General features: G+C 31.7%; 1 protein-coding gene across 2 annotated transcripts in view; it reads right to left on the bottom strand.

The window, feature by feature from the left end:
• Window positions 1–13,195, bottom strand: part of LOC137614431 (phospholipid scramblase 1-like) — a 56,922-nt gene that overhangs the window by 14,459 nt on the left and 29,268 nt on the right. For both annotated transcript variants that reach the window (XM_068344247.1, XM_068344248.1), the window contains exons 2-4: window positions 12,877–13,024; window positions 5,989–6,100; window positions 1,082–1,302 (exon numbers count right to left, since the gene is read on the bottom strand). In XM_068344247.1, the coding sequence (XP_068200348.1) occupies window positions 1,082–1,302; window positions 5,989–6,073 (306 nt within the window). In that variant the 5' untranslated portion in view covers window positions 6,074–6,100; window positions 12,877–13,024. The remainder of the gene's footprint in view (window positions 1–1,081; window positions 1,303–5,988; window positions 6,101–12,876; window positions 13,025–13,195) is intronic.

Raw genomic sequence — 13,195 nt, 5'->3', positions numbered from 1 at the left:
AATTGAATAAGCGAATGAGTAATAACGGATATTTTGATCAACTGTTTGTAGAAAATGATGAAGACGGATTTCAAAAGTTATTTATAATATTTGTTAGGATTGAATTGGTTTTTGATAAATAGAATTAATAAATATATTACATAATTGAATAAGCAAACGGGTAAAAACATAGATATTTTAATAAATTGATTTTCATAGAAAATGATCTAGATGGATTTCCAAATTTATTTGCAATATTTGTTAGATTTGAATTGGTTTTTGATAAAGAAAAATTAAATATATTATATGATTGAATAAACAAATAAATAAAAACATAAATATATTGATAAATTCATTTTCATAGAAAATGATCAAGATGGATTTCAAAAGTTATTTGCAATATATGTTAGAATAAAATTAGTTCTTAATAAATATAATAAATGAATATATTATATGATTGAATAAGCAAATGAATAAGAACATAAATATGTTAATGAATTTATTTTCATTGAAAATTATCAAGTTGGATTTCAAAAGTTATTTGCAATATTTGTTAAAATTAGATTGTTTCGTTAATAAATGAAATCAATAAATATATATTATTGAATAAGCAAATAAATGATGACCTAGAGACGTTAATAAAATTGTATTCAAGAAGAGTAAAAAAAAAAAAAGCGAAATGAGTTAACACAAAATCGAAGGGCTTGAAAAACATTCTTAACCCGTTGACCAACATCTTTGCAACGCCGCTATATGCCTTCCCATTCTTTCTCTCTCTCTCTCTCTCTCTCTCTCTCTCTCTCTCTCTCTCTCCTGCAAGGTGAAGGCAGGACAGCAAAAGCTGTTACACCTGAAAGGGTGGCTCGCTCTCTCTATCTCTCTCTCACCTGTAATATGAAGGCAGGACAGCAAAAGCTGTTACGCCTGAAAGGATACTCTCTCTCTCTCTCTCTCTCTCTCTCTCTCTCTCTCTCTCTCTCTCTCTCTCTCTCACCTGTAAGGTGAAGGCAGGACAGCAAAAGCTATTACACCTAAAAGGACGTCTCTCTCTCTCTCTCTCTCTCTCTCTCTCTCTCTCTCTCTCTCTCTCTCTCTCTCTCACCTGTAAGGTGAAGGCAGGACAGCAAAAGCTGTTACACCTGAAAGGACGGCTAAGGTGAAGGATTTCTTGATCCTCGTGGTCAAGAAAGGCAATGTCGAAGGCTCGGATTGACCCGCAGACGTGGCGGAGACAGTAGTTGGTGTGTTCAACTGCTCTGAAGAACTCGTAACCGCTGTTGTTCTTCAGGATGTATTGGTTGTTCGTCTCGCATCCCGGGAGAACTGAAATGATAACGTGGAGTGAAGCAATGTTGGCAAGAGTCTACTAAGTAGTAATTTTTTTTTTTTCTTTTTTTTAAATGTATAAAATTCTTCTTTGTTATTTGTGGTGACTTGGCGTTACTGCCATTGCCTTGTGATTGCCGCCAGACTTGGGTTTGAGTCCCGTTCATACTTGTTAGTTTCTTTGATCGCTGCAACCTCAACATCCGTGTTGGCTAAGGATAGGGTTTCGGGGAGCCTATAGGTCTATCTGCTGAATCATTAGCAGCCATTGTTTGGAGAGGTTGCTTAAGCGCTGATCATATGTATATATGGTCAGTCTCTAGGGCATTGTCCTGCTCGATAGCGTAATGTCACTGTCCCTTGCCCCTGCCATTCATGAGTGGCCTTTAAACCTTTAAAATCTTGCTAAGGGTTTGTATTATTTAATTATTTGTCTCTTGTTTGTGAGCAACTTTACACAAAAGCTACTGTACTGATTTTAAAATTCATCTTTGTTATTGCCTTCTCCAAAATCTTGGTGTGTATTCACCCTTATCTGTTTAGTATATATATCTTTTTTTTTTATATGTGAGTACCTTTACACAAAAACTACTGTATCGATTTTGATCAAACTTGATAGTCATGTTGTATATGCCCTAGGGATGAATATAAGATTTTGGTTAAAGTACATCAACGTAGAAGTACTCACCAGTAATTTGAAAACAGTTACAATGTTAATTAAATTATAAATATTTCTCTAGTTATTTTTTTGTTTGTAAACAACATTACTCTAAAACTACGGAACCAATTTCAACGAAACTTAGTGGACATGTGGGATATGACCCAAAGAAAAATCCAGTAGATTTTGAAGAAAATACATTGAAGCACAAGTACGCAGTGGAGTCAAAAGCTAATTGAGACAGGTTGGCGTGGCGATGGCCTTCTCTCTACCGAGTGCCTCTCTAGATGAGAATGAAATGGATATCTTGTGTAGAATGGCACTGGCACTAAATTTCAGTCAAAAATTTAATTTAGGATGTATGTTAAATCTATGAAGGTAATTTTCTAGAATATCTTAAGAATATATGTTTGGATGATCTGCTGTATTGTCGTTTAGCTTCTAATTGTTTCAAAGATTTGTGTAATTGCTCACAAGATATATTCTCTCCTGTTGCCTACAAAGAAATTGCCAATTATTTAATATTACTGAAGTAATTGAAAGTAAGTTTCAAATGATAATTAATCGTTATTTCTTTTGATATTTTATGGTGTTCACTTTCTGTTACACTTTTTCTTAGAAACTTGTCTTATTCATCATAATCCATTAGAGATTATGCATTTTTATCGTCCATTTTAGATAGAACTTATTAACGTCTTTCTTCTCTATCAATATGATTAATGAATAGCTTGCCTGTATTCCTTTTAAAATAGGTCGAATTATGAACCTTTTATTTTCAATTTATGATAAATAAACTTATTGTCTTCCCTTTGAGATAGAAAAGATTACGAATCTTCGAATAATAGAGAACCACCAATCTTTCCTTTGAAATTATTAAACTTATATATTCTCCATATTCCTATGGATCTCCTTCAACCCGTGGAAATTAATCATCATGTAATTTGGAGAATATTAGTACCAGAACTATCATTAATAGAGCCGTCAAATAGAGTGTAAATTAACACCGAAATTTATAATTACTGATATATGCATACTTCCGTTGCGTTTTTAAATTGAACCTTATTTATTTACGACTCAGAAATAGTAGTTTTGGGATTGTTTCTATGACAGTTTGATTTATAATTTGTACGTTCATCGCTCTCGCTTTTATGGTTTTAATTAAATTTCCTTTTATTTATTTATAACAAACGATATCGGCGTCAATGATCTTCGTTGTCGGGATGCCACAAACCTCAAAATCAATCAATCATTCACTCTGCCAATTCCTGCTCAAACCTATAGTTTCTTTGGTCGCTGCAACCTCCCCATCTTTGTGAGCTAAGGTCGGGTTTTTTGGGGGAGCCTATAGGTCTATCTGCCGAGTCATCAGTAGCCATTGCATGGCCCTCCTTGGTCCTAGCTTGGATGGAGAGGGGCTTGGGCACTGATCATATGTATATACGGTCAGTCTGTAAGACATTGTCCTGCTTGCTTGGGCAGTGTCATTGTCCCTTGCCTCTGCCATTCATGGGCGATCTTTAAACGATCATGGGATATAAATAGAGAACTGTTTTCTTATGGAACCTTTTCAGTATCTCTCATAGACGGATTTCATTTATAATAATTCTGAATTTTTAAAACAATTACATTTTATTTCGAATACTATAGTCCATTTCTTTTAGCGAGTCATATTTGCACCGACTCGCAGCGGTGCCATTTTAGCTCGGAAAAGTTTCCTGATCGCTGATTGGTTGGACAAGATAATTCTAACCAATCAGCGATCAGGAAACTTTTCCGAGCTAAAAGGGCACCGTTGGGAGTCGGTGCAAATATGACTCGCTAAAAGAAATGGACTATAGACGGAAGATTCCTGTTTAGCGCGAAGAATTGAGCAAGATCATTAACTACATGAAGGGCTGCATTATCGAACGAGCAAATGAGCACAAACTATCCACGCTGCCATTTTACCCTATGGCCAGCAATCGTTGGAGTCGCTCAGATGAACGAGACGTAGAGATTGGGCTGAGTAATCCCGAGCTAATCCAGGATTCGAGTTGCGGATTTAGGATTAGCTAGGATCGATTTGGGATTGCCATCTCTGTGTGCGTTTTGTAGGATTTATCATTAAGAAAGAGATTTTAGAACGCACAGAATTGAATTCGTGTACAGTATATGTACATATGTATATTTGCCCTCGCCAAGATTTTTCGAAGAGTATGTATTCACCTCTGTCTGTTTGTTAGTTTATTTATCTATTTGTTTGTGAAAAACTTTACACAAGATCTACAGAGCCAATTTCAAAGAAACTTGGTGAACATTTGGGATATAACCTAAGGACAAATCCATTACATTTTGAAGAAAATACATCGAAGTAAAAGTACTCAGTAGAGTTAAAAGCAAAATTAGATTGCTTGGGCTGAAGTAGGCTAACTACTGAATGCCCCTCTAGTTGTATTATATAGCACAGCAGTATTCATTATTATTATTATTATTATTATTATTATTATTATTATTATTATTATTATTATTAGCTAAGTTTCAATCCTAGTTGGAAAAGCAAGATGCTATAAGCCCAAGGTATCCAACAGGGAAAATAGCCCAGCGATGAAAGGAAATAAATAAACAATATGAGAAATAAAGAATAATTAAAATATCTTAAAAACAGTAATAACATCAAAACGGCTATTTCATATAAACTATAAAAAGGCTTATATCAACCAGTTCAACATAAAAACATTTGCTGCAAGTTTGAACTTTTGATGTTTATTAGTAGTGTACTAAAAAAAATCAGGACTTACTTTCGAAGTTCATTAGTAGTATAACACAAAATCAGGACTTACTTTCGAAGTTCATTAGTAGTATAACACAAAATCAGGACTTACTTTCAAAGCTCATTAGTAGTATAATACAAAATTAGGACTTACTTTCAAAGTTCATTAGTAGTATAACACAAAATCAGGACTTATTTTCGAACTTCATTAGTAGTATAACCCAAAATCAGGACTTACTTTCGAAGATCATTAGTAGTGTAATACAAAATCAGGACTTACTTTCGAAGATCATTAGTAGTGTAATAAAAAATCAGGACTTACTTTCGAAGTTCATTAGCAGTATGATACAAAATCAGGACTTACTTTCGAAACTCATTAGTAGTATAGTACAAAATCAGGACTTACCTTCGAAGTTCATTAGTAGTAAAATACAAAATCAGGACTTACTTTCAAAGTTCATTAGTAGTATGATACAAAATCAGGACTTACTTTCAAAGTTCATTAGTAGTATAATACAAAATCAGGACTTACTTTCGAATTTCATTAGTAGTATAATACAAAATCAGGACTTAGTTTCGAAGTTCATTAGTAGTATAATACAAAATCAGGACTTACTTTCGAAGTTCATTAGTAGTATGATACAAAATCAGGACTTACTTTTGAAGTTCATTAGTAGTATAATACAAAATCAGGACTTACTTTTGAAGTTCATTAGTAGTATAGCACAAAATCAGGACTTTCGAAGTACTGTATATTAGTAGTGTAATACAAAATCGGGACTTACTTTCGAAGTTCATTAGTAGTGTAATACAAAATCAGGACTTTCGAAGTTCATTAGTAGTATAATACAAAATCAGGACTTACTTTCAAAGTTCATTAATAGTATAACACAAAATCAGGACTTGCTTTCGAATTTCATGAGTAGTATGATACAAAATCAGGACTTACTTTCGAAGTTCATTAGTAGTATAATACAAAATCAGGACTTACTTTCGAAGTTCATTAGTAGTATAATACAAAATCAGGACTTACTTTCGAAGTTCATTACTAGTATAATACAAAATCAGGACTTACTTTCGAAGTTCATTAGTAGTATAATACAAAATCAGGACTTACTTTCGAAGTTCATTAGTAGTATAATACAAAATCAGGACTTACTTTCGAAGTTCATTATTAATACAAAATCAGGACTTACTTTCGAAGTTCATTAGTAGTATAACACAAAATCAGGACTTTCGAAGTATATTAGTAGTGTAATACAAAATCTGGACTTACTTTCGAAAACCTCACATTTCTGCTTAACCAAGACTGTATCGAGCTGGGCCAGGTATTCTAAGCCTGGAGGCCCGATGTAGGTCATTTCGATTTCCTCTCAACAAAACTGCTCCTGAAAAAGAGGATAGAAATTAATAAAAACAATTTATGTTGTGATATAAAAGGACATTTTTTATCATTTTGAATGAAAAAAATATTGTTTTGAAAAAGAGGATAATTAATACAAACAGTTTATGGAGTGATATCAAAGGAAAATTTTTATCATTTTGAATGAAGGAAATATTGTTGGAAGTAATATGATAATTTTTGAAAAAGAGGATAATAAAAAACAATTTATGGAGTGATATAAAAGGAAAATGTTTATAATTTTGAATGAAGGAAATATTGTTGGAAGTAATATAATAAATTTTGAAAAAGAGGATAGAAATTGAAAATAATTTATGGAGTGATATAAAAGGAATATTTTTATTATTTTGAATGAAGGAAATATTGTTGGAAGTAATATGATAATTTTTGAAAAAGAGGATAGAAATTAATAAAAACAATTTATGGATTGATATAAAAGGAAAATTTTTATCATTTTAAATGAAGGAAATATTGTTGGATGTAATATGATAATTTTTGAAAAAGAGGATAGAAATTGATAAAAACAATTTATGGAGTGATATCAAAGGAAAATTTCTATCATTTTGAATGAAGGAAATATTGTTGGAAGTAATATGATAATTTTTGAAAAAGAGGATATAGATTGATAATAACAATTTATGGGGTTATATAAAAGGTAAATTTTTATTATTTTCAATGAAGGAAATATTGTTGGAAGTAATATGATAATTTTTAAAAAAGAGGATAATAAATAAATGTAATTTATGGAGTGATATCAAAGGGAAAATTTTATTATTCTGGGTGAAGGAAATATTGTTGGAAGTAATATGATAATTTTTGAAAAAGAGGATAGAAATTAATAAAAATTTATGGAGTGATATAAAAGGAAAATTTTTATCATTTTGAATGAAGGAAATATTGTTGGAAGTAATATGATCATTTTTGAATAAGAGGATAGAAATTAATAAAAACTATTTATGGTGTGATATCAAAGGAAAATTTTTTTCATTTTGAATGAAGGAAATATTGTTGGAAGTAATATGATAATTTTTGAAAAGGATAGAAATTGATAAAAACAGTTTAAGGAGTGATACAAAGGCAAAATTGTTATAATTTTGAATGAAGGAAATATTGTTAGAAAGTAATATGATAATTTTTGAAATAGAGGATAGAAATTAATAAATGCAATTTATGGAGCGATATCAAGGGGAAAATTTTATTATTATTTTTGGGTGATGGAAAGACACTTAGTGTTTAATATGATGATTTTAGAAATGTCCTCATTTCTTATATGTGAATAGTAAAGGAAACCGTATTTTTATTTCATATTCAAGTTAGAAAGGAAATCTAGATTTTAAATCCATTTGACATTGTTCAAAGATGAAATATTCTGTAGCAAATAGTTATGATTATCAACCTCTCTTTATCTAATATTCAGAAAAGTTTATAGTGATTATATGTCATGGTAACTTGTACAGGAAAAAACTAATGAAAATTTTTATTAATACATACACATTATTATTATTATTATTATTATTATTATTATTATTATTATTATTATTATTATTATTATTATTATTATTATTATTATTGTTATTATTATTATTCAAATAGACCACGGATTTGCCACTAAGGTTTTATGGACTATGATATTTATGTTTGAGCAAAGAAGTCGGAAAATTTTCGTGATCTTATTATTATTATTATTATTATTATTATTATTATTACTATTATTATTATTATTATTATTAATAGCTAAGCTACAACCCTAGTTGCAAATGCAGTATGCTATAAGCCCAAGGACTCCAACAGGGAAAAATAGCCCAATGAGGAATTGAAATAAGGTAATAAATAAACTATATGAAAAGTAATGAACAATTAAATTAAGATATTTTAAGAAATAGGTAAAGCATTAATGGATATTTATGTGATCATAGATCTTCGAAAATAATTATTCCATTTTTATTTTATTTATTTAACTGCCTTTTCAAGTAAAGAATCTTGTAATAACTATTACTTTCTTAACTTACGACCACCTAAACTTTAATAAATTGTGAACTAATGGGAAAATCCTTAAATCCATTTAGAAAATAATAGAATGCATTCTAATATATTGCATTCTATCCACCTTATGACACTACACCCAAATAAATTCCAAGCCAAATGCAATGGAATATTATATAAATCCTCTAAAATACTTAGTTGATTAATTCCCAAGGTCTATGTTCAGTTTAACATAAATTGCCAACAGCTCCCTTTTCTTGTCTCCCTCTACAATACATAGCAACTAAATGCACTTAAGAGAATAAGTCATTGTTTATACTAATATTTAAAACTGGTTGTTCTAGCTGTATCTTTACATAATTACAATGATGTTTTAGTTAGAACTTGTAACGTTAAGTATCGATATATATATATATATATAATTTATTGCTAAAACTATTCTTATTAAATAATCATAAAGTTCTTGTGTTTTTCATAACATAATCTGAATATTATAAATTTATTGCAGAATAATTATATTGGAAGTTCATTCCATAATAGTGGATGAAGTTTGAAAACTAAATTTCTAGTTTATGACCACTAGTTTTTAGTGACCCAACCTATGGAATTCAAACATACCCATAGGTTCAGTGTTTACCTATTTTTCGTCCATCTTACTGTCCAGACACTTGTAACTTTTATTACCTCTGCCAACGAAGTTGGAAGGAGGTTACGATTTAACCCCCGTTTGTGTGTTAGTGAACACCTTGTTGGTCATAATTTTAATCGTAGAGTAATGAAACTTGCATGGATTAACTGTTATGTAAAAAGCTGTAAATGGTTAAATTTTGGAAGGTCAAGGTCATAGGTCAGTCAAGCAAACTATCCAATTCACGTAATCAGCCATAAGTTTGGACATCGTTGCCACAGAGACTTCAAACTTATTTCCTATTTGAGCGTGTGTAAATTCACGCCAGTCAATACATGTTGAGGTCAAAGGTCAAGATGAAGTCGAGATAAAATTCGAGAAATAAGCTGCCGCAGCGGAAGTCTGCGCTCTAATGAGTGCCCCTCTATTTTCATAATGATATTGTCGAGTTTTCTCCCAATGATGAACGACCTCTCTCTCCCAAAATTCTGTAAATCTAAATGCATAAAGTATATATGATGTTTAAATCAGAATGTAATTTTACAAGTTCCATTAAAATGATGGCCTTAACTAGGCTCCACATGGCACTAGAAGAGTTGGAAGATCCAGGCCTACTTGGCTGAGGATTATGAAACATGAAGTGGGAGATGATGAATGGAGAAGTATTGATTTATAAGCTGAAGATAGAGACGACTTGCGGAATCTAACCGAGGCCCTTTGCGCCAATAGGCGTAGGTGGAGATGATGATGATTATAAAAGATGATGATATATTGGGGGTCAACTTCAGAAGATGTTACATAGATTTTTAGTACATAGGTGATTTTTATAAATACTATAATGACTTAATTTCTTTAGTACATGTAAAAGGCAGTTTATCAAGAGGACTAAAATGTTTAAAAGTCCGCTCATGAATGACAGAGGCAAGTGACAGTGACATTGCCATATGCAGGACAAAGCCCTAGAGACTGACCATAGATACATATGATCAGCTTCCAAGCCCACTCTCCACCCAAAGCTAGGACCAAGGGGGCCAGGCAATGGTTACTGATGATTTAGCAGATGGACATATAGGCTCCCACAAAGCCCCCATCCCTAGCTCACAAGGATGGCGAGGTTACAACGATCAAAGGAACGAACGAGTTTGAGCGGAACTCGAACCCCAGTCTGGCGTTCACCAGTCAGGGACGTTACCGCATCGGCCATCACAACCCATAGTTCCGGTTTAAAATTCATGTTTGGGAACTGAGCGAGCGGATGTTTGGGCTTAAAATTATTCTAATATTATTTGCGGCCAAACTTAATTTTACATTAATAAGAAAGACGTCTTTTCACCTTTTCTTGATATATCATACATCGTTATTTAGATATCATTTCTCAGGACACTTCCAGAAATGCAAATTCTTCATTTTGCTTCTCAGAGTTTGTTTGATATATATATATATATATATATATATATATATATATATATATATATATATATATATATATATATATATATATATTCACTCTATAAAGACAGACGACTACAATCATGGATTTTATTAATATATTCGAAAAATAAGTATAAGAAATAATTTCCTAAAGGATATATAATTGAAAATATTGCTTATAAATAAACTTCATGAATGTACCACAACAACAACAACAACAACAACAACAGCAAATGCAGCCGTTCCTACTCCACTGCAGGAAAATAGCCTGAGACGTGTATTGGTCATGTCTGAGCTTTGGCTATTTTAATTACCTCGCCAGCCACTGCAGATTGGTTATGGTGGAAGACTTTTGTCTGATCGCTCATTGCAAATCTAGGATTGATTCTCTCTTAATTCTGCTGCAAACCAACCTATTATGATTGTCCTTGACTAGCACAGCATTGTTAATCTAGTGGATACACAAACCTCTTTCACCGTGTTAAGAAAACAAACCTAATTTTAATCGGAAATTCTTAGTAAAAGTATCCGGTTCTGAACCGTATTTCCGTAGAATACAGGCGACCGTAATTTTGATAAACTACTTTCTTATTATCTTTTACGTGTTGGTGATCGCAATACCACTCCTGAGGTTAATATATAGGATTTTAGAACGGTAAATTCCTGATAAAATTTACTCCACGATTTTTTTTTTATTTTTTTTATTTTTTTTTTATTTTACGCACATTTGTTCGTCAGTATACGCTGCCTTTAATTCACCGGACGCACAATTCCGTAAGTTCTATCAATAAGGGATTTAAAAGGAAACTGAAATCGTACGCCTGTGAGGATGACGTAAACGCCTCGTTGCCATAGCAACGATCCTAAAGATATCCTAAGTTTCCTAACTGCCAGAACGTCTCTTAATGTTATTTGATTGTCGTTTTCCTTCTCGTACAGGGCATGTTTGTTGACATATTAAACAAACATCATTTATAAATAGATCGATTTATCAGGGTGATAAAGATATTTGTAGACATATTAAACAAACTTTTCATTTATAAATAGATCGATTTATTAGGGTGATAAAGAAAAACTTTTTCATTTATAAATAGATCGATTTATCAAGGTGATAAAGAAATTTGTTGACATATTAAACAAACTTTTCATTTATAAATAGATCGATTTATCAAGGTGATAAAGAAATTTGTAGACATATTAAACAAACTTTTCATTTATAAATAGTTCGATTTATCAGGGTGATAAAGAAATTTGTGGACATATTAAACAAACTTTTCATTTATAAATAGATCGATTTATCAGGGTGATAATGAAATTTCTTGACATATTAGACAAACTTTTCATTTACAAATAGTTCGATTTATCAGGGTGATAAAGAATTTGCTGACATATTAGACAAACTTTTCATTTATAAATAGATTGATTTATCAGGTTGATAAAGAAATTTAAATTTTAGGTAGATGTTATTTCGTAATGGATGGATTTATTTCTCTATTATAACATTTTTTTTTCATTATTTGTTGTTGATCTTGAAAGTCTTATTTTGCTGTAAGATTTCTTATTGAAAACAAATAACTATATGTATTGGAATGTTGGTTTCAAGTAATAATAATAATAATAATAATAATAATAATAATAATAATAATAATAATAATAATAATCTTCAGCATTGATCTTTGGCCCACTCGTTGATTCATGGCCATTTTCTAAAGACGTTTCCAAACCCTCTTTATCTTGCGCTAAATTCATTCATGTAACATTTTCAATTCCCTCCATGTTGAGACCCTCCTTGAGGAATCTATAGATCTATAGTGTTAACTATAATAATAATAATCTATCTATCTATCCATCTATCTCCATCTACCATAGCACTTCCCCCAATTTTTGTTGGAATTTGACATTTAAAAAGAAACAAAAGGGAACTTTTCCTCTCTTCGCTCCTCCCAGCCTGACGAGGGATTCGGCTGAGTTTGGTTTGTACTGCTAGGGTGCCACAGCACCCGCTGCCCCCGTCCCGTCTTCCACCACAAATGAAGCTTCATGTGCTGAATCCCCTTCTGGGCCTACCTCAGCGGTCACCTTAGGTAGCAGAAGGGCCTATCGGAACTGCATCTCAATAGTTCACCATTCATTTCTGTACTCTTGTATTCATCACCACCCTCAGCAGACGATTATTCTCCATTCTCTCTACATAGCCAAACCACCTCAATACATTCTTCTCCACTCTAGTTGCTGGTTCATTCCTCACACCATTTCTCACTATTACTACTTCATTTCTAACCCTATCCAATAGAGATACACCAGCCATACTCCTCAGACACTTCATCTCGAACACATTTCCTCTGTCACTTTCATTCTCCACAACTCCCATCCATACATCTTAGTTGGTACAATCACTTTTCCATACAGAATTCTCTTTACATTCATCCCTAACCTTCTATTCTTTATCAATAATAATAATAATAATTATGATTATTATTATAATAATAATAATAATAATAATAATGATAATAATAATAATAAACCCCACATCTCCTTTCTTTTTTCAATCTTGCTGTCTAACCCTTCTTAGATTTTATTTCATAGAGTAAATTCAAGGATTTTTCCAAGTAGAACTTTACCCTCCACTATCAAAGCACAACTCAAAGTAGCCAAAAATTAATGTAATCATACCATTAAACCCATAAACTCTAAGAAATAATATTTTTTTAACAACTTACACAGATTTTCTTGCAACGCCCTCTGTGAACTCAAGGAGAATCTTCACAGGTGAATGATTGGAGAGTCGACTTGTTGAAGATAGAATATTTCAGTCTTTCGGATTGAATGGTAATGATTGCACCAGATTGAGGGGTCCTGATTGTTCAACTGAAATACATAAATGAAAGTAGATTAGAACAAAGAATGTAATTCAAATTGCTTGAGTAACAGAGTGAACTACACGTATGAATTGATGATGAGAGTATTAATACACAGACACACACGTGTATATATATATATATATATATATATATATATATATATATATATATATATATG

Source organism: Palaemon carinicauda, chromosome 20 (genome assembly GCF_036898095.1).
Source record: "Palaemon carinicauda isolate YSFRI2023 chromosome 20, ASM3689809v2, whole genome shotgun sequence".
In the NCBI taxonomy this organism is placed as follows: Eukaryota; Metazoa; Arthropoda; class Malacostraca; order Decapoda; family Palaemonidae; genus Palaemon; species Palaemon carinicauda.
This window is presented reverse-complemented; position numbering and strand designations above follow the sequence as displayed.